The sequence below is a fragment of the Microtus pennsylvanicus genome, chromosome 1 (genome assembly GCF_037038515.1).
Source record: "Microtus pennsylvanicus isolate mMicPen1 chromosome 1, mMicPen1.hap1, whole genome shotgun sequence".
In the NCBI taxonomy this organism is placed as follows: Eukaryota; Metazoa; Chordata; class Mammalia; order Rodentia; family Cricetidae; genus Microtus; species Microtus pennsylvanicus.
The window spans coordinates 113,006,262-113,025,677 of NC_134579.1; the positions used below are offsets into that span (position 1 = coordinate 113,006,262).

Below are 19,416 nucleotides of genomic sequence, written 5' to 3' on the forward strand. Positions count from 1 at the left end.
GGTAGGAGGGCTAGCCTGGAGCACGTAGCAGTGCAAAGAGGGCGGGACAAACCATTCCTGAGGTAGGAGGGCTAGCCTGGAGCACGTAGCAGTGCAAAGAGGGCGGGACAAACCATTCCTGAGGTAGGAGGGCTAGCCTGGAGCACGCAGCAGTGCAAAGAGGGCGGGACAAACCATTCCTGAGGTAGGAGGGCTAGCCTGGAGCACGCAGCACTGCAAAGACGGCAGGACAAACCATTCCTGGGGTAGGAGGGCTAGCCTGGAGCACACAGCACTGCAAAGAGGGCGGGACAAACCATTCCTGAGGTAGGAGGGCTAGCCTGGAGCACACAGCATTGCAAAGAGGGCGGGACAAACCATTCCTGAGGTAGGCGGACCAGTAAGATGAGGCGCTGCAGTAGTACGAGAGTGTCTGGAGCCAGACTTTATTTTTTTTTTTTCGAGACAGGGTTTCTCTGTGGCTTTGGAGCCTGTACTGGAACTAGCTCTTGTAGACCAGGCTGGACTCGAACTCACAGAGATCCGCCTGCCTCTGCCTCCCAAGTGCTGGGATTAAAGGTGTGCGCCACCATTGCCCGGCTGGAGCCAGACTTTAGGACCTGAGTTCAGTCCCTGAGACCCACGTGGTAGAAGAAGAGAACCAGTTCCCACAAGTCCTCTATTGCATAATATTTTTACACTGTGTGAAGATGTGTTGCTGTGGTCGGACATTGGTGGTGCACACCTTTAATCCCAGATCTGTGAGTTCAAGGCCAGCCTGGTCTACAAGAGCTAGTTCCAGAACAGGCTCCAAAGCCACAGAGAACCCTGTCTCAAAAAACAAACAAAGTGTGTTTCTGTAATTAGTGTAATAAAAAGGTGAATGGCCAATAGCAAGGAAGGAGATGATAGGTGGGATTTCCAGGGAAAGAAAGGAAGAGAAGGAATCTAAGGTGCAGGAGATGCCAAAGAGACACTGCAGAGTTCAGGCAGACTGCACAGAGTAGAAGTAACCAAGTCACATGGCAGATGCAGATGAATTAAAGCAGGTTAATTTGAGTTATAAGAGCTAGTGAGACAAGCTTAAGATAATAGCCAAGCTTTCATTATTAATAAAAAGTCTCACTGTGAGGTGGTGGCACATGGGAGGCAGAGGCAGGTGGATCTCTGTGAGTTCAAGGCCAGCCAGAGCTATTACACAGAGAAATCCTGTCTCGAAAAACAAAACAAAACAAAAACTGAAGACTCTGTATTGTTGTTAGGGAGCTGGCAGTCCTACAGTAAAGTCCGACTGCACTTGAGAAAGCTTGTCACACCCTCTGACTGCACTTGAGAAAGCTTGTCACACCCTCTGACCTCCGCGTGAGCACCGTGGCACCCTTGCACACAGTCCCTCAATAAAGGAGAGGCTGTGGAAACCGCACCCAAGCCAAGGGGTTCACAGAAGCCTGTAACATACCTTCCAGGTGATCTGATGCCCTCTTCTAGCCTCTAGGGGTACCTGCATCAGTGTGTGCAGACTCTTCCTATCTCCACACAAATACACACAGAGTTAAAAATAATTTTTTGAAATCAATGGAAGGCTGTGGCATAAGCATGCACATTCTCACATTAAAGAAAAAGAAGTGGGGGGCTGGAGAGATGGCTCAGTGGTTAAGAGCATTGCCTGTTCTTCCAAAGGTCACGAGTTCAATTCCCAGCAACCACATGGTGGCTCCCAACCATCTGTAATGAGGTCTGGTGCCCTCTTCTGGTCTGCAAACACACACAGACAGAATATTGTATACATAATAAATAAATAAACAAACAAATAAATAAATATTTTTAAAGAAGTAAAAGTATTATCATAGCACATGATCTTTTATTGTTGTGCCCCCCCCCCCGACAGAGTTTCTCTGTGTAACCCTGGGTATCCTAGAACTCACTCTGTAGACCAGACTGACCTCAAATTCAGAGATCTGCCTGCCTCTACTCTCTGAGTGCTGGGATTAAAGGCGTGCACCACCACTGCCTGGCTTAGGGCATGATCTTACACATAGTATATGTATAAGAGTCTAGCCCATGCTATTAGAGCAAGATGGCTCCAAGAATGGAGCAGCTGCAGGTTCTACAGGAAGACCAGGCTAGGCTATTATAACTAAAGGTCAGCTAACTCCATTGTGTATCTTTTTGGTTCCGTACGTGGATACGTGGAATCCACGTAGAGGGAAACAATTCATGAAGTGTCCTCTGCTCTCTGCCCCTGTGCTGTGGAACACTTGTTGCTCGCATACACAAAAATACGTTCTTTAGAAATTCAAACCTACAATGACAATTCCTGGGGATAGAGGTTAAGGTCACTAACTGCTCTTGCCGAGGTCCAGGGTTCAGATGCTGAACACCACTCCTAGTTAGCTCACAACTCCCTGTAACTCCAGCTGCAGGGGTCTCAGACTCTTCTAACTTACTCAGGCACCTGCACTCACGGGCACGTTCATAACTGAAAAATAAAAAATCTCTCTCTCTCTTTTTTTTTTTTTGGTTTTTCTTGACAGGGTTTCTCTGTGGCTTTGGAGCCTGTCCTGGAACTAGCTCTGTAGACCAGGCTGGTCTCGAACTCACAGAGATCTGCCTGCCTCTGCCTCCCAAGTGCTGGGATTAAAGGCGTGTGCCACCATCGCCCGGCTTTAATTTAATTTTTAAAGATTTATTTATTTATTATGTATACAGTGTTCTGCCTGCATATATGTCTGCATTCCAGAAGAGGGCACCAGATCTCATTACAGATAAGGTTGTGAGCCACCATGTGGTGGCTGGGAATTGAACTCAGGACTTCTGGAAGAGCAGACAGTGCTCTTAACCTCAGAGCCATCTCTCCAGTGCCCCCATAAATCTTTTTAAAATTCAGTTTTTATATACAGGTGTTTGCATTTGCCACGTATGTGAGCACCAGTGGGGGCCAGGAGAGGGCATCAGATTCCCTAAAACTGGAGTTACAGATGGTTGTGAGCCACCATGTGGGTGTTGGGAATCACACTTCGTTCTTTAGAAGAGCAGCCAATGCTCTTAACCACTAAGCCATCTCCAGCCCAAAAATAAATCTTAAAAAGAAAAGATGATTCCACTTATACTATCAGAAAGGAAATGCTAAGTGGGCGTGGTTCTGGATGTCCAGCCCACTGCTCAGAAGAGGTTTAATGTCTGTGATTTGAGGCTGCCCTGAGAAACAGTGAGATGTTGTCTCAAAAACAGCAAAAGCAGAACAAAACAAATCCAAAAACAAGGATGATAGTAACTCAGGACTGGCTTGGTGGCTAAAACAACTTCCACTCCCGCAGGGGTATGGAGTGTGGCTCCCAGTACTCATGTCAAGCAGCTCACAAGAGGAGAGCCAGCCCTTCTGGTTCCCATGACACCTGCCCTTGTGTACACATATCCATACGTGCACATAAACACAATTAAAGATAAATAGCTTCAAACACTTAAACCTGTAGGAAGAAAAAGCTCATTGAGATGAAAGGAATTAAGTTTGAAGTCAATGGAAAGGCACCTTTGCCAGATGTGGTCATATCTATAATCCAGCACTTGGGAGAGTGAGGCAGGAGGATTATGAGTTTAAAACCACCCTGGGCTATATAGAGAATTTTAAGTTAATTTATACTAAGATAAAAATTATGCCTCGCTTTTTCCTCGGTGCTACCTGTGATACCTTTTGCGGCATCGTGGCTGCCCTCTGGCCTCTGGTGAAGCTCAAGATATCATCACAAAGATGGCCAAGAAGTTCATCCGGCACCAGTCAGACCGATATATCAAAAGTAAGTGAAACTGGCAGAAACCCAGAGGTATTGACAACAGGGTGCAGAGAAGATTCAAGGGCCAGATCCTGATGTCCAGCATTGGTCACAGGAGGAACAAGAAAACCAAGCAGATGCTGCCTAGCGGCTTCCGGAAGTTTCTGGTCCACAACGTCAAGGAGCTGGAGGTGCTGCTGATGTGCAACAAGTCTTACTGTGCTGAGATTGCTCACAGTGTTTCCTCCAAGAACTGAAAAGCCATCGTGGAAAGAGCAGTGCAGCTGGCCATCAGAGTCACCAATCCCAATGCCAGGCTACGCAGCGAAGAGAATGAGATGGCTTGCGTGCATGTTTTATTTGTATTTAAATAAAACCACAAAAACTGCAAAAAAAATTATGCCTCACAATAAAATGAAATAGCTGAGCTAGGGCTGGAGAGATGGCTCAGAGGTTAAGAGCATTGCCTGCTCTTCAAAAGGACCCGAGTTCGATTCCCAGCAACCACATGGTGGCTCACAACCATCTGTAAAGAGGTCTGGTGCCCTCTTCTGGCCTTCAGGCATACACACACACAGAAAATTGTATACATAATAAATAAATATTAAAAAAAAGAAATAGCTGAGCTAGGTGCTGTAGTCTCAGCGTTTAGGAGATGGAAGCAGGAGGACTGACATAAGTTCAAGGACAGCCTGGGCTATATAGCAAGTTCTAGGTCAGCTAGGGCCTAGCCTGGGCTATATAGCGAGTTCTAGGTCAGCTAGGGCCATAGCCTGGGCTATATAACAAGTTCTAGGTCAGCTAGGGCCATAGCCTGGGCTATATAGCAAGTTCTAGGTCAGCTAGGGCCATAGCCTGGGATATATAGCGAGTTCTAGGTCAGCTAGGGCCACAGCCTGGGCTATATAGCAAGTTCTAGGTCAGCTAGGGCCATAGCCTGGGCTATATAGCAAGTTCTAGGTCGGCTAGGGCCATAGCCTGGGCTATATAGCAAGTTCTAGGTCAGCTAGGGCCATAGCCTGGGCTATATAGCAAGTTCTAGGTCAGCTAGGGCCATAGCCTGGGCTATATAGCAAGTTCTAGGTCAGCTAGGGCCATAGCCTGGGCTATATAGCAAGTTCTAGGTCAGCTAGGGCCATAGCGTGGGCTATATAGCAAGTTCTAGGTCAGCTAGGGCCATAGCCTGGGCTGTATAGGGAGTTCTAGGTCAGCTAGGGCCTAGCCTGGGCTATATAACAAGTTCTAGGTCAGCTAGGGCCTAGCCTGGGCTATATAACAAGTTCTAGGTCAGCTAGGGCCTAGCCTGGGCTATATAACAAGTTCTAGGTCAGCTAGGGCCATAGCCTGGGCTGTATCGGGAGTTCTAGGTCAGCTAGGGCCATAGCCTGGGCTATATAGCAAGTTCTAGGTCAGCTAGGGCCATAGCCTGGGATATGTAGCAAGTTCTAGGTCAGCTAGGGCCATAGCCTGGGATATATAGCAAGTTCTAGGTCGGCTAGGGCCATAGCCTGGGCTATATAGCAAGTTCTAGGTCAGCTAGGGCCATAGCCTGAGCTATATAGCGAGTTCTAGGTCAGCTAGGGCCATAGCCTGAGCTATATAGCGAGTTCTAGGTCAGCTAGGGCCACAGCCTGGGCTATATAGCAAGTTCTAGGTCAGCTAGGGCCATAGCCTGGGCTATATAGCAAGTTCTAGGTCGGCTAGGGTCATAGTGTGGGCTATATAGCAAGTTCTAGGTCAGCTAGGGCCATCTGATGAGACCATGCCTCACAAAGAGGAAAAGAAGCTAGACAACGGTGACACACACCTTTAGTCCCAGCACTCAGGAGGCAGAGGCAGGCGGATCTCTGTGAGTTTGAGGTCAGTCTGGCCTGCAGAGGTGCTTCCAGGACAGACAGGGGCTATACAGAGAAATCCTGTACAAATAAGCAAAAAAATAAAACAAAGACACCAACTCAACAACCCTAAGCAGTTTAGTAGAGGGCTCTGTGGGTAGGAGTTCACCATAAGAGCCAGAGTTTGATCTCCTCCACCAGGTCAAAGCTTCCTGTGTGCATATGTGCTTGAATCTCCAGCACTGGGGAGCAGAAACAAGTGGATCCCAAAGCTAGATGGCTAGCCAGCCTATTATAAAGGTGAGCCCAAGGAGAGAGTCAGTAAAGGAGTAAGAAGGACTGGGACAAAGCAAGATCCTCACTGTCCTCTGCTGGTCTCTGTAGGTTTATGCGCTGGCAGGCACATTATATTGTAGGGGAAAGGGGCCAGCCAAAGAAACCGACTCTGGCTCTGAAACCAGAACCAGTGAAAGAAATAGACCCTGGCTCAGACCTGAGCCAGTGAAAGAAACACACCCTGGCTCTGTCACCTAAGCCAGTGAAAGAAATGCTTTAGACCTGAACCCAGAACCAAAGAATCCTAACCCTGACCCTGAAAACCAGTGCCAAAAAAAACCACTTTAGCCCTAGAATCAGAACCATTGAAAGAAATGCCCTGACCCCAAAACTAGAGTCAAAAAGCTAAAAAAAAAAAAAGGCCAGTGAAGGAAACACACTTTGGCCCTGAAACCAGAGCAAAATCTGCCCCTGATTTGTCAACTAAGCAGAAAATCAAACAATTCCTGAGTAGATCTAGTCAATCTGATCAACGGACTGAAATCTGACCAATTCCCACTCTGAAGATCTTCTCCCTGGAAAAACTCTGCTCCTAAGAAGCCCTGTATAAGACCCGGACCTGTTTGCCTGGATTCTTCTCTCCCTATATAGTTCTTGAATGAGGTTTGAGTGAAGACCTTTGTCCTAGCAAGGAGGGAGCAGAGCAGGGCTGTGATACTTTCACTGGGGGAGCCTCCCTAGTACATGGAGCTGTGTCAATGTTGCAGGAGAAGCTCTTTCCTGCCAGAGCAGAGAGCTGTTACACTGGGGAAGCCTTTCCTCAGAGCAGGGCTGTAAGCTGTGACCTTCGCTATTCCCTGTCCCCGGACTGCCAGGAAACTCTTCCACCCATGCTGTGGTACCCAGTATCCCTTGGCTCCTGACTGCCAAGATCCCTTTCCATCTGAGCCACAAAGCCTACATCTCAGGATCTAAGGATGTGGCTCAGAAAAGCTTGTCTAACATGCCTGGTGCCTTGGGTTCCATCTCCAGGATCATGTGGTGGTACACATTTGTGATTCCAACACTCAGGAAGATCCCAAAGTTCAGGGTCGTTTTCAGCCATTCACCTGAGCTGGAGGACATCCCGGGGTACATTACACTCTGTTTCAAAAAATTAAAAATAAACAAACAGGGGCTAGAGAGATGACTCAGAGGTTCAGAGCAACCTCTTAATTCCCTAGTTTAATTCTTGGCACCCACAGGGCAGCTCAAAACTGTAGCTCCAGTTACAGGGAATTCAACACCCTCAGACAGACATGTAGGCAAGGCACCAATGTATATAAAATAAATAAGTAAAATTAAAAAAAATAAATAAACAGAAGAAAACCAGCAAAGTGTGAGGTTGGGGTGGTGTAGTTCAATGTAGGAGCACCTGTGAAGCTCTGGGTTTAATCCCAACACTGCCAAAGAAAACATACTTAAAAAAACCTTCTTTTTGTGTATTTGAATTAAAGAACATGAAACTATGACTCTGAGTGGAGTGACTGAGGCAGGGGGATTGCTTCAAGTTCCAGGCAAATATGAGGGAAAAAAAAGTCAGGCAAATGATACTTGGTACTTTGATACATGCTGGCTGTTTCAACTACTTGGGAATTTGAAATAGGAAGACTACCAGAGCCTAGAAGTTTCAGGCTATCCAGGGCAACATAACAAACAAATAAAAACAACCAAACCAGGCTAGGCATTATGTCGCAGGCCTTTAATTCCAGCTCTCTGGAGGTAGGGGCAGGTGGAACTTTGTGAGCTCCAGGCCAGCGTAGTTTACATAACTAGCTAGCCATGGATGCATTGTCAGATCCTGTTAAAAAAATAAGTTAAGGATCTTACTGATGAATTTCTATGTATTCATTCATTATTAATTGGAATTGTCCTGTTCTGGATCCTGTTTGCATTTAAATACATTATTAGAATTAATTTTATGCCACGTTCTGCTTTCAAAAAAGGCCGGGCGGTGGTGGCGCACGCCTTTAATCCCAGCACTCGGAAGGCAGAGGCAGGCGGATCTCGAAAAATCAAAAAAAAAAAAAAAAACAAACAAAAAAAATTGACTACTAAAACATTCAAAATTATTGTTATTATTATTTATTTATTTATTTTTTGGTTTTTAGAGACAGGGTTTCTCTGTGGTTTTGGAGCCTGTCCTGGAACTAGCTCTGTAGACCAGGCTGGTCTCGAACTCACAGAGATCCGCCTGTCTCTGCCTCCCGAGTGCTGGGATTAAAGGCGTGCGCCACCATCGCCCGGCTAAACATTCAAAATTATATATTTGGCTCGCCTTATATATATATATATATATATATATATATATATATATATATATATTTTTTTTTTTTTTTTGGTTTTTCGAGACAGGGTTTCTCTGTGGCTTCGGAGCCTGTCCTGGAACTAGCTCTGTAGACCAGGCTGGTCTCGAACTCACAAAGATCCGCCTGCCTCTGCCTCCCAAGTGCTGGGATTAAAGGCGTGCGCCACCACCACCCGGCTATCGCCTTATATTTTTATCAGCCATTGTAGAGAACGGGTAGCATTCATTTCTTTATACGATAAAATGTCACCAAGAAGCGTCTGCCAAAGCAATCCTAAGGATGATGGCAGGGGTGCTGGCGGAGCGGGGGTAGGAGAAGAGGCGTTCCCTTCCCCTGCACCTTTAGTCCCCAAAGGAGGGAGGGAACGTAAGACCCTGGTGGTGGTCCCTTTTTTTCTCTAGCGGAGAAGCTGACGCCGTTGTCATCAGGTTCACAGATCATGTCTAAATATGACTAATTAAAAAATAAGAAACAAAAAACCCCAAGCAACCTGCAAACCATGGCGATTAAAAACAACAAAAACGGGTGGGCGTTTTATGTAATTTGATGAGCATTACTATTCAGGCAGAACTCCAAAATATAGTACCTTCGGAAGGTTATTCATCAGATCCCAAATACGTTTGCTGATGACGTTTCAGTCAGTTCCTAGGATGGGTGGGGGCGTGTATGGGGCGGAGAAGAGGGGGTCCAAAAAATGGGAGTGTAAACTCCGGGGAGTCGAAACTTTGCCAAGTTCATTCTTGCATCCTTAGCATCTAGAACCGTGTCTGGCACACAGTAGGTGCTCCCTCGAAATATTCCAAAGAGTTTGTGCGCCAAATGCTGTGGATGCGAGGGCGAATTTGCTGAGGCGGAGGCGTCTCCATCCAGCTTTTGTCAGTCTCAAAGGAATCTTGGGTTCCCAAGGGTTAAAAAAAAAAAAGCCCACTTAATTCAGGCAGAGACATGACATTTTTTTTTTCTCGAAATAAATGTCAAGAATGGGTTATTCTAATTCTGGGACAGAGCCAGACGAGGGCATCTGGAATGATCTAAGTGCATTAAAAAAAAAAAAAACACAACCAAAAAAAAATCACCGAAAAACAAAAAAAAACCCAATCGCCACCATTTTCTCCAGGTAATTTTCCATCCCTGCCCCCACAGTCAAGAGACACAGGAAAAAAAGTACTTCTTCCATCCAGCCTGGCTGTTTAAGAAAGAGGAAGGAGCGGGCCAATGAGCGGCGCGCGGGAGGCCGGGGAGCGGCGGGGGCGCCGCAGGGACCGCAGCCCCCCAAACTTTGGCAAGTTGCGGGCGGCGGCGCAGCGCGGGGCGCGGCCGCGGGAGGAGCCGCCCCTCGACGCCCGCCGCCCCCTCCCGGTCCGGGCCGGGCCCAGCACCGGCTGGGCTCAAAGTTTGCGGCCACCCCTGCGCCGCGCGCCCGATGGATGGGTGATCTACTGCGGCGGCGGCAGGGTGAGGGACGGCCATATTTGCCGGCGCGGCCCGAGCCGGCGACAACAAAAAGTGCGCGGGCGCCCGCTGGGCGCTCGGACGGGCGCGGGGACGCGGGGCCGCTCGGCCCGGGCCTCGGCCTCGGCCTCGCCGCCGCGCTCGCGGCCTGGCCCGGCTCTGCCCGGCGCGCCCGCCGCCCGCGGGGATGTCTTACAAGCCGAACTTGACCGCGCACATGCCCGCCGCCGCCCTCAACGCCGGTGAGTGAGCGCGGGCCGCGTGCGCCCTAAGTGCCGCCAAGTTGGGGTCTCGCGCTGCCCACCGCGGCCCGGGGCTCCCCGACTCGCGCGGTGCCCGAGGCGGCGAGCTCGCCGAGGGTGTGTATGTGTGGAGGGGGGGTGATGTCCCGGGCCGGGGCGGCTCGGACGCCGCCGTCTCAGCCGCCCCGCCGCCATGATTCCGCCGCCCGCGCCGCCAAAGTTCGCGGTGCGCCCGGCGCTCGGCGGGGCTGCGGCCCGGGCCCGGGTGCGAGTGGCGGAGCGGCCGGGGATGGCGGGGAAGCGAGGGCGCGGGCGGCCGGGCGAAGAAGGCTTTTTCCTCAGCTCTTCCCCCCCCCCTCTTCCTGACGATTTTTGGGCGGCTCGGCGAGGGCCCCTACCGGCGGGAGGCGGGAGCGGCCGGGTTGCGCGGGGAGCGAGGCGCGGGGCGCCGAGGGTCGGTGGAGCGGGACAGGCCAGGGCCGGGCCGCGTGCGGGGCGGCGGGAGAAGGCCGGACGGCCGCGGGCCGGGAGGGAGCCTGGCCGGGGTCGTGGGCGGCGGGTGGCCCGGAGGCGGGAGCGGCTCCCGCTCCCCAGGCCCTCGGGAGTCCCTGGGAAGAAGTTGAAGTGCCGGGGCCTCGTGGGCCCTGCGTGCGGCGTGCTGGGTCCCGCGGGTCTCCATCCCGGAGTCCCCACGTGGGTCCCAGAGGACCGCGCCGCAGAAGCCCGGGGGACCCGGTGTCCCTTCCCCGCCGGGGCTGGGCGCCGCCGGGAAACTCCTGTGCGAAGTTCCTAGGCAGCTTTCCGTAGTGCCTAGGGGCTAGCCCCGGGGACATTCGTAGACGCCTAGCTTTGTGTCCTCTCAGTACCCCCTAGACATTTGGCTGTGAGCAGACCACTCCCCAAAACAGACACGAGGTGGGGGGGGGGGGAATCAGGAGAGCTAAGGCCCCCTGGGACAGTTGGGGTCTGAGTTGGTTATGATCGCTGTGTACCAAACGTACCACCCATGTTGGCACTTCCAACCTGGGGGGTCTTGTGTTGAAATGTTGAGCCCAGAATTCCAAAAATCCCCTAAGGGACCTCGAAAAGCCTTGGCCATGTGGTTTAAACTTCTTGGACACTGCTCTTTGGGGTTTGGAAAAGGTTGAGATTTAGGGTGCCAGCTTGGGAGAGTTGAAACGCTCCCACGTGGGTGCAGAGCCCCCCAAAGCACGCAGCCACTGTTTCACCTCAAAAGGTTTCATTCCCCCCGCACCCCCCACCCCGAGTGACAGGCTTTGTTGGCAGGTAGGATTTTTGTCTCCAGTCTCTTTGGCCAGTGTCTAGGATGGAAGGGCAGTGGGTTGCATTGCCAGGCTGTGGGAAGCCAGAGACAGCCTGATCTAGGAGAGCTGCCCCGGGGTCTTCAGCTGGGACCTTTTGGGGTTGTGGGTCCCAGCGGCAGGCAGCCCCCGGGACTTTGAAGCCCTGTTCTGGGCTTGCTGGCACCTGTAGTCAGCTCAAGTTCCTTTTCTAATGGGGCATGGCAGGAGGCGTACCGGCGTCTCCAGGTGGCCGGCATTTTGGTGGGGGCCCGCCCGCCCGCCGGTATTACTTCGCAGAAAGCCCTGCTCTCCCCTGCCATCTGCATCCAAGATGGACTCTCACAGTGGCTCCTCCGCCTCCCCTGTCATCATCCCTCACGCCCTCCAGCCCTGCCTCCTGCTCACTGAGTTGCCAAGCTGCGGCCTGGCCGGCGGTGGCAGTGGCGGAGTTAGACAAAGCCCCCGCCTCCCCCGCCCGAGAGCGTCCCCCCCCCCCACCCCCGGCGCCCCAAGTGGCGGGAAGGCCGCCAGCTCCCCAGGCCCAGGCCGCTCTTTGTCTGGTGTGGGGGCGGGGAGCTGCGCCTGGCCCCAGGAGCTTCCTGGCCTCTGCCAAGCCCTCCCGGCTCTCTGCACACTGCGCTCATTGTCTGAGATGCTCCACACGGCTGTGCTGACGTGGAGCCGCCTCCCTGGCCTCCCTCAGCCCAGGTGCCTGTCTTCGGGAAGGAGAGGGCTTGAGTGGCGTGGAGGACCCTTCTGCCACGACTCCGGGGGTGGGGGCTGATTGGATGTGAGGCAGGTTTGACTCAGGCTCATCTCCGCTCCTGGGGGGGATGGAAAACCAAGCTCTGAGGTATTGCTTGAGGTCCTCCACACGTAGACGGGTGTTTCTTAGTCCTCCTCTGCCTGCCCCTCAGCCCCCTAATCCCACCCCACGTCATCAGGTTGTAGGATAGATAAATCTGCTGTTGGAGTATGGCTTCAAACAGACGAGAAACTGAGGCCCGCAGGGGCCTTGACAGAGGTCCCGCAGCCAGGAGTGCCACTGCTGGGACAGACCCCCAACTCTGTCCAGGAGAGACGATGGGACAGGGAGGTGACAGCGGTGAAAAGCATGGGGAAGCAGAAGAGGTGCGCTGGCCGGCATTCTACTCCGACTGTGGTGCCAGGGTCCTCTAAAGACCTGGAGTCCTCTCTCACCCACGCCACCCTTCAGCATTGACCTCTCTAGCCTGTCTGAGCCCAGAAAGGGCTTGACGACGTGTAGTGGGCAGGATTGGAACTCACCTCCTGGAAGGAGCCATCTCTAAAGGCTGGGGAAATGGAATTGGCCGTGGTGGTAAGGAAGCTAGGGTCGCTCTAGTTGGGTGGCATGCCCCTAGTATGCTTTGCTCAGGAACCACGTCCATACGTGTGCCTAAACCTGGGTGTACACTCTGCCTAGGAAAAGCTTCCTGTGCTGTTGCCTGCTTGGAGGCAGATGCTGGGGTTGCCAGCTTGCTGCGCAGCCACTTCCCATACAGTGTGGCTCACCCTGCAGCCAGGCCCTGGGATTCACTGCTCCTCCCAGCGCCTGCCCAGCAAACCCAGCTCCTGAACTTCCTTCCTCCTGTCCCTCCCCTCGCCCACACCAAGTGAGCAGCTGGTGACTTGGCCAGCCTGGCACCAGCTGTCCATCCCTGGGGCCAAGTCTGCAGAGCCTGCTGTGTGTGTGAGAGACAATTTGGCTCTGGGGGCGGTGGTCGGGCAGCTGCCGAGCAGGACTAGGTAAATTCTCCATGGTTACTGCTGTTTGTAATTCGAAGGACATCCTTTACCCGCCTAATGGCCACTTGGTTGCCATTATGGGTGTGCATGCTCCAGCCAGGGGCCTCCTCATTCCGCATCCAGGGGATGGCAGTCTGCACTGGGCTCCGGGCCCTGCTTTGTTCTAGCTGCTGCACCTGGATAGTGTTCTCAAGGGCTGGATTCCAGACATGGGGTCTTAGGCCCCTCTTTTTGGAGTGCAGAGTGCATGATGTGTGCGTTTTGCATAGATAGTCGGGAGTTCTTTTCTTTCTTTGGAGAAGGAATGAGAAGCCCAGAGGGGCTGAGGGGCTTGTGTGAGGCACAAAGGCTGCTCTCCAGACCCTGCTTCGTGTTCATGCAGGGCACCTGTCTCCCTCTGGGGTTCTGTGCCTTGAGGCCTTTGTGTTTGTCCAGCACAGGTGGTGCATAGGAACACAGAGGTGGCTGCGTATAAGAAAGTCTATCCCAGGTTAGGCCAACCTTGCTAGTTGCCAGTCATGGGCTGTAGCTCTGGTTCTGAGTGGGGACTGGGCTGGGGTCAGCAAGGATTAGGCTGAACACAGCTGCCAGCTTCAGTCTTGGTAGTAGTGTCTGGGGTCACGTGCATGGGCAGGGGAGGGCTGTCTTTTGAGGTACGAGGTATGCAGGGAGTGGCTGCCCTTATATACTTCCTTCCGTGCATCTAGACTGGTGTCTGGGCTCTGACCATTGAGGTTGAACTGAGGTCTCTGTCCTGTAAATCAAAAGTTCACAAGTAGGGACCTAGATGGGGGGACTGTTGCAGTACCCAGTGCCCTTTGCTATAGCTCTGACTTCTCCCTTCTCTTTACTGCAGGAAGTGTCCACTCGCCTTCTACTAGTATGGCGACATCCTCCCAGTATCGCCAGCTGCTGAGTGACTATGGGCCACCATCACTAGGCTACACCCAGGTATGGCAGTGCGGGTGATGGGAGGGCTCTGGGGGCAGCCGGGACACTCCACTGCTGGTAGGAGGCATTTAGGGGACAGAAGTGGATCAAAGCAGTCCCCATGTTCTCCTGCGTGTCCTTAGCTATTGCTGGGATTTGGCTCCCATTCTTCATTTGATGGATTAGAATGCAGGGCAACTGGGACTGTCCAGGGACCTGAGGGATGTGGGGACACAGGAAGGGGCCAAGGATCACCCCGCTGCTCCAGCCACCAGGTGCTCGTTTCCTGGGCAGGTAAGGTTCAGCTGGTGTTGGACCTCTATGCTGTGACAGAGGAGACTGGGACAGCATATTGGGAGCTGGAGATGAGTATGGTCCCAAGTCATTTTCTAGACCATGACCCTCTTGAAGACCCAGATCTCTTATCAGTTCATTGCGGTGACCTCAGGGTCATGATCAGGGGGTAACTGACTGCTCTGCATAGAAGTTTTTTACAACCCTGGTTGCCAACAGGAAAATTCTTTCTGTGGACTAAATCCCAGCCAGTGTTCTGGGGTTGCCATGGAGGTCTCTCCTTGGCACAACCTCTAGCCATGCCCCGACAGCCTATCCTATCCCAGGAGGAGAAGGAGGCTAGGGCCCGGGAACGGGACAGGCTGAAGAAGCGGAGGCGGCGGGAGGATGGGCTGAGGCGCAGCTTGGAGCGGCAGCGCAATGCCTTGGCCATGCGGCGCCGACGTTGGGAGAAGCGTGAGGCCAGGAGGCGGATGTGCCAGGAGGCTGAGCTCCTGGCCTGCAGGCCGGGTGGCGAGGCTTGGGAGTGGAGGCCGCAGAGGCTAGAGGAACAGGCCAAGGCCCCGGACAGAGACCTGGCTGCCATGGTCCAGCTGCGACAGGAGGAGAGGACTGAGCCAAGGCCCTCGCTGATCTGGGTGCTTGCTTAAGCTGTAGCCTGGAGTTAGAGACTGTCTGTGGGGAGGATGTGGTGTGTCTGATTAGCCCCATCCTGGGTCCTTAGCGATGGCTGAGGTCCTCCAGTGGTGACCTCTGTCTTCCACTCATTGTGGATGCCTGACTCCTAGGAGACACCCCTCTCCTCATGGAGTCAGGTGTCCCCTGTTACTTGTCACTTTGACGCCAGATCTTTCTTCCTGTCTGGATGGGGACAGCAGTTGTACCATCTGACATACTCTGGGCAGTCCTGAGATCCCAAGGCTAGCTCTCTTTCCCTCCACCCACGCGTGCCCACCGGGTTGGATCCGTCCATCCAAACCCTTGTTTTCTGATCCTAGGGAACTGGAAATAGCCAGGTGCCTCAAAGTAAATACGCAGAGCTGCTGGCCATCATTGAAGAGTTGGGGAAAGAGATCAGACCCACGTACGCAGGGAGCAAGAGCGCCATGGAGAGACTAAAACGAGGTGAGCGAGGGGCGTGGTTAAGGGTCTCAAGGTTGCCTGTCACTGTTGAAGACTTCTGAAGTCTAGCATGCTGGTGGGTACCTGTAGTCCCAGCTCCTTGGGAGGCTGAGGCAGGAGGATGGTTTGAGCCCAGGAGGTAGAGAGGTTTCCTAGAGGACGTACTGGAGGTGGTCAGGGAAAGTCCCTTGACCTGTGGGTTAGTGATGCACACTTGAGCTGTTGCAGGTGTGGCAGTTGGGTCTGAGGAGCTCGTGGGGTTTCTGAGAAGGGGTCATCCCTCACTCCTACACCTTGTCAGAGAGGCTCTATGGCCTCTCCATCTGTGCTGCGGGGCGCAGCTGTGACTACAGAGGCTCTCCTCTGATCAGGATAGGGAGCAGCTTGAGAGTTCCTTTTGTGTTTGTTTTTGATTTTTTTTTTTCACGATAGGGTTTCTCTGTGTAGTTCTGACTGTATTGGAACTTGCTTTGTAGACCAGGCTGGCCTTGAACTCACAGAGATCCACCTATATCTGCCTCCTGAGTGCTGGGATTAAAGGCATGAGCCACCATTGCTCATCTAATTTTTTTTCTTGTTGTTTTGTTTTGTTTTTGTTTTTGGAGACAGGGTTTCTTTGAGTAACAGCTCTGGCTGTCCTGGAGCTCCTTTTGTAGACCAGGCTGGCTTCAAACTCACAGAGCTCTGCCCGGCTCTGCCTCCCAAGTGCTGGGATTAAAGGTGTGCGCCACCACTGCCGGGCCCCATTTTTTTTCTTTTTTAATTGTGGCAAAATATATGTAACATATAATTTAACATCTTAACAACTGAAGTTCTTTCATATTATTGTATAGCCATCACACTGTGTGTATCCAGAACCTTTTATCTTACAAATTTGAAACTGTGCTCATTAATTCAAACGGTCCCCACTGCCCTTGAGATTCTTTAGTGACTGAAAAGGGAGAGTGATGTCACAGAAAGCAAGGGAATCAGGTGTGAGGTGTGAAGGATGGTGAGCAGTGCGCTACCTCATGACAGAGCTGCTGAGGGGACAGGCGCTCTATTTAGAAGTTATCAGGGGACCAGGGCTGTAGGTTCATTCATGACCAGGAGGCACTTGGTTGATGAAAACATTACAGAATGAACCTGGGAGAGAATGGAGATGGCCTGGACCTGGAGGTCCCTGGTCTGTGCCAAAAGGCTGTACTGAAGTTGGACTAGGTAGCTAGGCCAGGTAAGGATCGGCCAGTGGATTGACTTATATATGGATGTACCAAGTGGCTATTGCAGGATACATCCTGAGGGAGCTGCTGGCCCTACAAGAATGAGGAAGGCCGGGCGGTGGTGGCGCACGCCTTTAATCCCAGCACTCGGGAGGCAGAGGCAGGCGGATCTCTGTGAGTTCGAGACCAGCCTGGTCTACAAGAGCTAGTTCCAGGACAGGCTCCAAAGCCACAGAGAAACCCTGTCTCGAAAAACCAAAAAAAAAAAAAAAAAAAAAAAAAAAAAAAGAATGAGGAAGATTTCATGTCACCCTAGCCAGCTGCTGAACTCATACAAGCACGTCACACCAGTGTGAAAAGATTTGAGGTTATCTTGATTCTGCCTTGAGAGTACTAGGATTGCAGTGTGAGCATAGCATTGTGATTTTTTAAAAAGGAGAGAACTGGATGTTACTGGCCTTGAACTCCTGGGTTCAAATGACCTCTCATCACAGCCTCCTTAGCAGCCTGGCCTTTGCAGGTGTTTGGATAGAGACCCTCCATTCCCCTCAAGAATGGGCTTCATGCTGGGCGATGGTGGCGCACGCCTTTAATCCTAGCACTCGGGAGGCAGAGACAGGCGGATCTCTGTGAGTTCGAGACCAGCCTGGTCTACAGAGCTAGTTCCAGGACAGGCTCCAAAGCCACAGAGAAACCCTGTCTCAAAAAACCAAAAAAAAAAAAAAAAAAAAGGAATGGGCTTCATGACTGGGGTTTAACAGACAGGTTTTCTTCCTGCTCTGTGAATGGGTTGATGCCCGTCTCTGCTTCTCTTGCAGGCATCATTCATGCCCGAAGCCTGGTTCGGGAGTGCTTGGCCGAAACGGAACGTAATGCCAGGTCCTAGCCCCTGGCCAGTTTGAAGGCCCATCTCGCCACCCCGTGGAGATGAGAGGCTTTGTTCAAAATGGCAGTGGTTTTCCTGCCATGGTCATTAAGCTCTGAACCCACATCCAGAAGACTGGGAAGACATTTTGCAGTTACTGACGGTGTGCATTCTAAGTAGTTAGAAACCATCCAGCTCTTTTTTTCTTCCCAAGCATTGATTTGAAAGATGTTTGTGAAGCCACTTCACAGCAAGCTATTGTTTGCCTCCAAATACCAGTGTCCCCTTTAAAATCTCCCTTTGGATACACTTGCCATTCGCCTCATCCCAGGTGACTTCCTTTCCATGAGCTCACCTGCCTCTGCGGACTTGAGTGCAGAGCACAGCACATCTGCTTAGTAAGCTGGCCTACCTGTGGGCAGTGCAGACCCTGCTTCACAGAGCTGCTCTGCTTAAGCCTTTGCATGACCGAGTGCTTTGAAGTCAATCTTAAACATGCACAAGTTATAAATACAGAAGAAAGAGCAATCTACCCAACCTGCCACGCGCCCTGCAAATGTCCATCCTGAGACTGTGGATCTCAGTTCCGTGTTTACTGTGAGACGGTCACAACATCTGGAAGAAAACGACTGCAACTGTTGCATCTTTGTATTTATTACTTGATGTAATAAAGCTTATTTTCATTAACAGTTTGTATTAAGATGTGGGATCCTTGGGTCTCGGTGCTTGTTTCTCTTTGGGGGAGGACAGTCTTGCTAATTATAGAGACACTGGCCTTGAGCTCACAATCCTTGCCTTGGTTTCCCCAGGGTTGGGGTCACTATTGACGCTCCTGACGGAGGGCTTGGAGATACCTGCTAAGGCATTTCGTATCTGACTCAGACATGCCACTAGCACAGCAGGCTGTGAACTGTGTGCCTGAGTCTCAGGGATATCAGGCCCACATGTGGCCCTGTAGGAGGCAGGCGTCAGCGATGAGCATGGGCACTGCTCCACCGTCCAGCAGGTGGGTGCTTCAGGGATCTCCTGGGCAGCGTGCTCACTCCTGCAGTCCCAGAACCGGGGAGACAGAGGCAGGAGGATCACATACTTTGTGCCAGCCAGAGCTTCATAGTGAAACATTGCTTTTAAAAAAAAATTAAGTTATATGCTCCGGTGCTGAGGAAAGCCAGTCGTGCTTGGATATATTGAGTCACTGTGGTCTCCACAGTATCCCGGGACACAGGAGTTTCTGCCGTGTGAAAACTGGCCCTGTACCAGACTTGGCTCTGAGCTGGTTGAAGACAAGTATCAGATGTACAGTATTGTGGGTGAGAAGCAAAGAGCCCATTCACAAAGTGTTCAAAGGCCAGCGGAGGGAACCATGGGCTTTGCAGCGTCTCCATGGCCAGTGTGCAAAAGGAAACAGAAGCTGCCCTTCCTAGCTACAGTTCTAAATTTGCCTTCCTGTGAGTTTCTTCTGCCTCTTTCCATAACTCCCTGTTCAAGGGAGCCTGATTATAGGAAGGATCTACTGTTACAACAAAGGGAACCCTGTTTGGAGTGTCCCAGGGAGCAGCTTCCGCATGTAATGCAATGTCCAGCCTAGAACAGCTTTGTGAACAGTGCTCCCCCACCCCTAGGTGAGGCGGGTAACAGCGAGCATCACTGTTTCTCCCTATCTGTAGATCTATAGCCACATGTAAACGAAGGTTTCTCTGTCCTGCCCCATCCCAGAGTCCCTTCTTAGAGGCTTAATGGCCAAACAGCTCATAATGCATGGACACATAAGGTGCATTAAAGAGGAGGGAGTGGTACTTTGGAGGCGTCAAGGACTCACCAGATATAAGATATAGAACATCAAGTTTCCACGTCAGGTGATGCCAGTTAGCCTGACTTGCCATTGTCTACTACCAATCACAAAGCCTGCCTCCATATATGAAGCCTTCATATAGTAACTGATGTTGACCAGAGGTCACGCACACACCCTTCTAGAAGATGAGACATGTCATCTGGCATGCAGGTTCGTGCCTGTCCGGCGGGAAGTTCAC

General features: G+C 51.8%; 1 protein-coding gene and 1 pseudogene across 1 annotated transcript; both read left to right on the plus strand.

Moving 5' to 3' along the window:
* The first annotated feature begins 3,632 nt into the window (after positions 1–3,632).
* LOC142851214 (large ribosomal subunit protein eL32-like) lies at positions 3,633–4,123 on the plus strand (annotated as a pseudogene).
* Positions 4,124–9,703: 5,580 nt separating this feature from the next.
* Cdk2ap1 (cyclin dependent kinase 2 associated protein 1) lies at positions 9,704–18,075 on the plus strand. Its single transcript, XM_075978960.1, has 4 exons — positions 9,704–9,902; positions 13,830–13,924; positions 15,196–15,322; positions 17,340–18,075. Exons 1-4 carry the CDS (start codon positions 9,848–9,850, stop codon positions 17,405–17,407), a joined length of 345 nt encoding a protein of 114 aa, XP_075835075.1. The 5' UTR covers positions 9,704–9,847; the 3' UTR covers positions 17,408–18,075.
* Positions 18,076–19,416: the final 1,341 nt, after the last annotated feature.

Coding starts and splice junctions, on each gene's coding strand:
- Cdk2ap1 (XM_075978960.1), top strand. CDS start 9,848: ATGTCTTACAAGCCGAACTTGACCGCGCACATGCCCGCCGCCGCCCTC. Junction 13,925..15,195: donor CATCACTAGGCTACACCCAG/GTATGGCAGTGC, acceptor TTCTGATCCTAG/GGAACTGGAAATAGCCAGGT. Junction 15,323..17,339: donor CATGGAGAGACTAAAACGAG/GTGAGCGAGGGG, acceptor CTTCTCTTGCAG/GCATCATTCATGCCCGAAGC.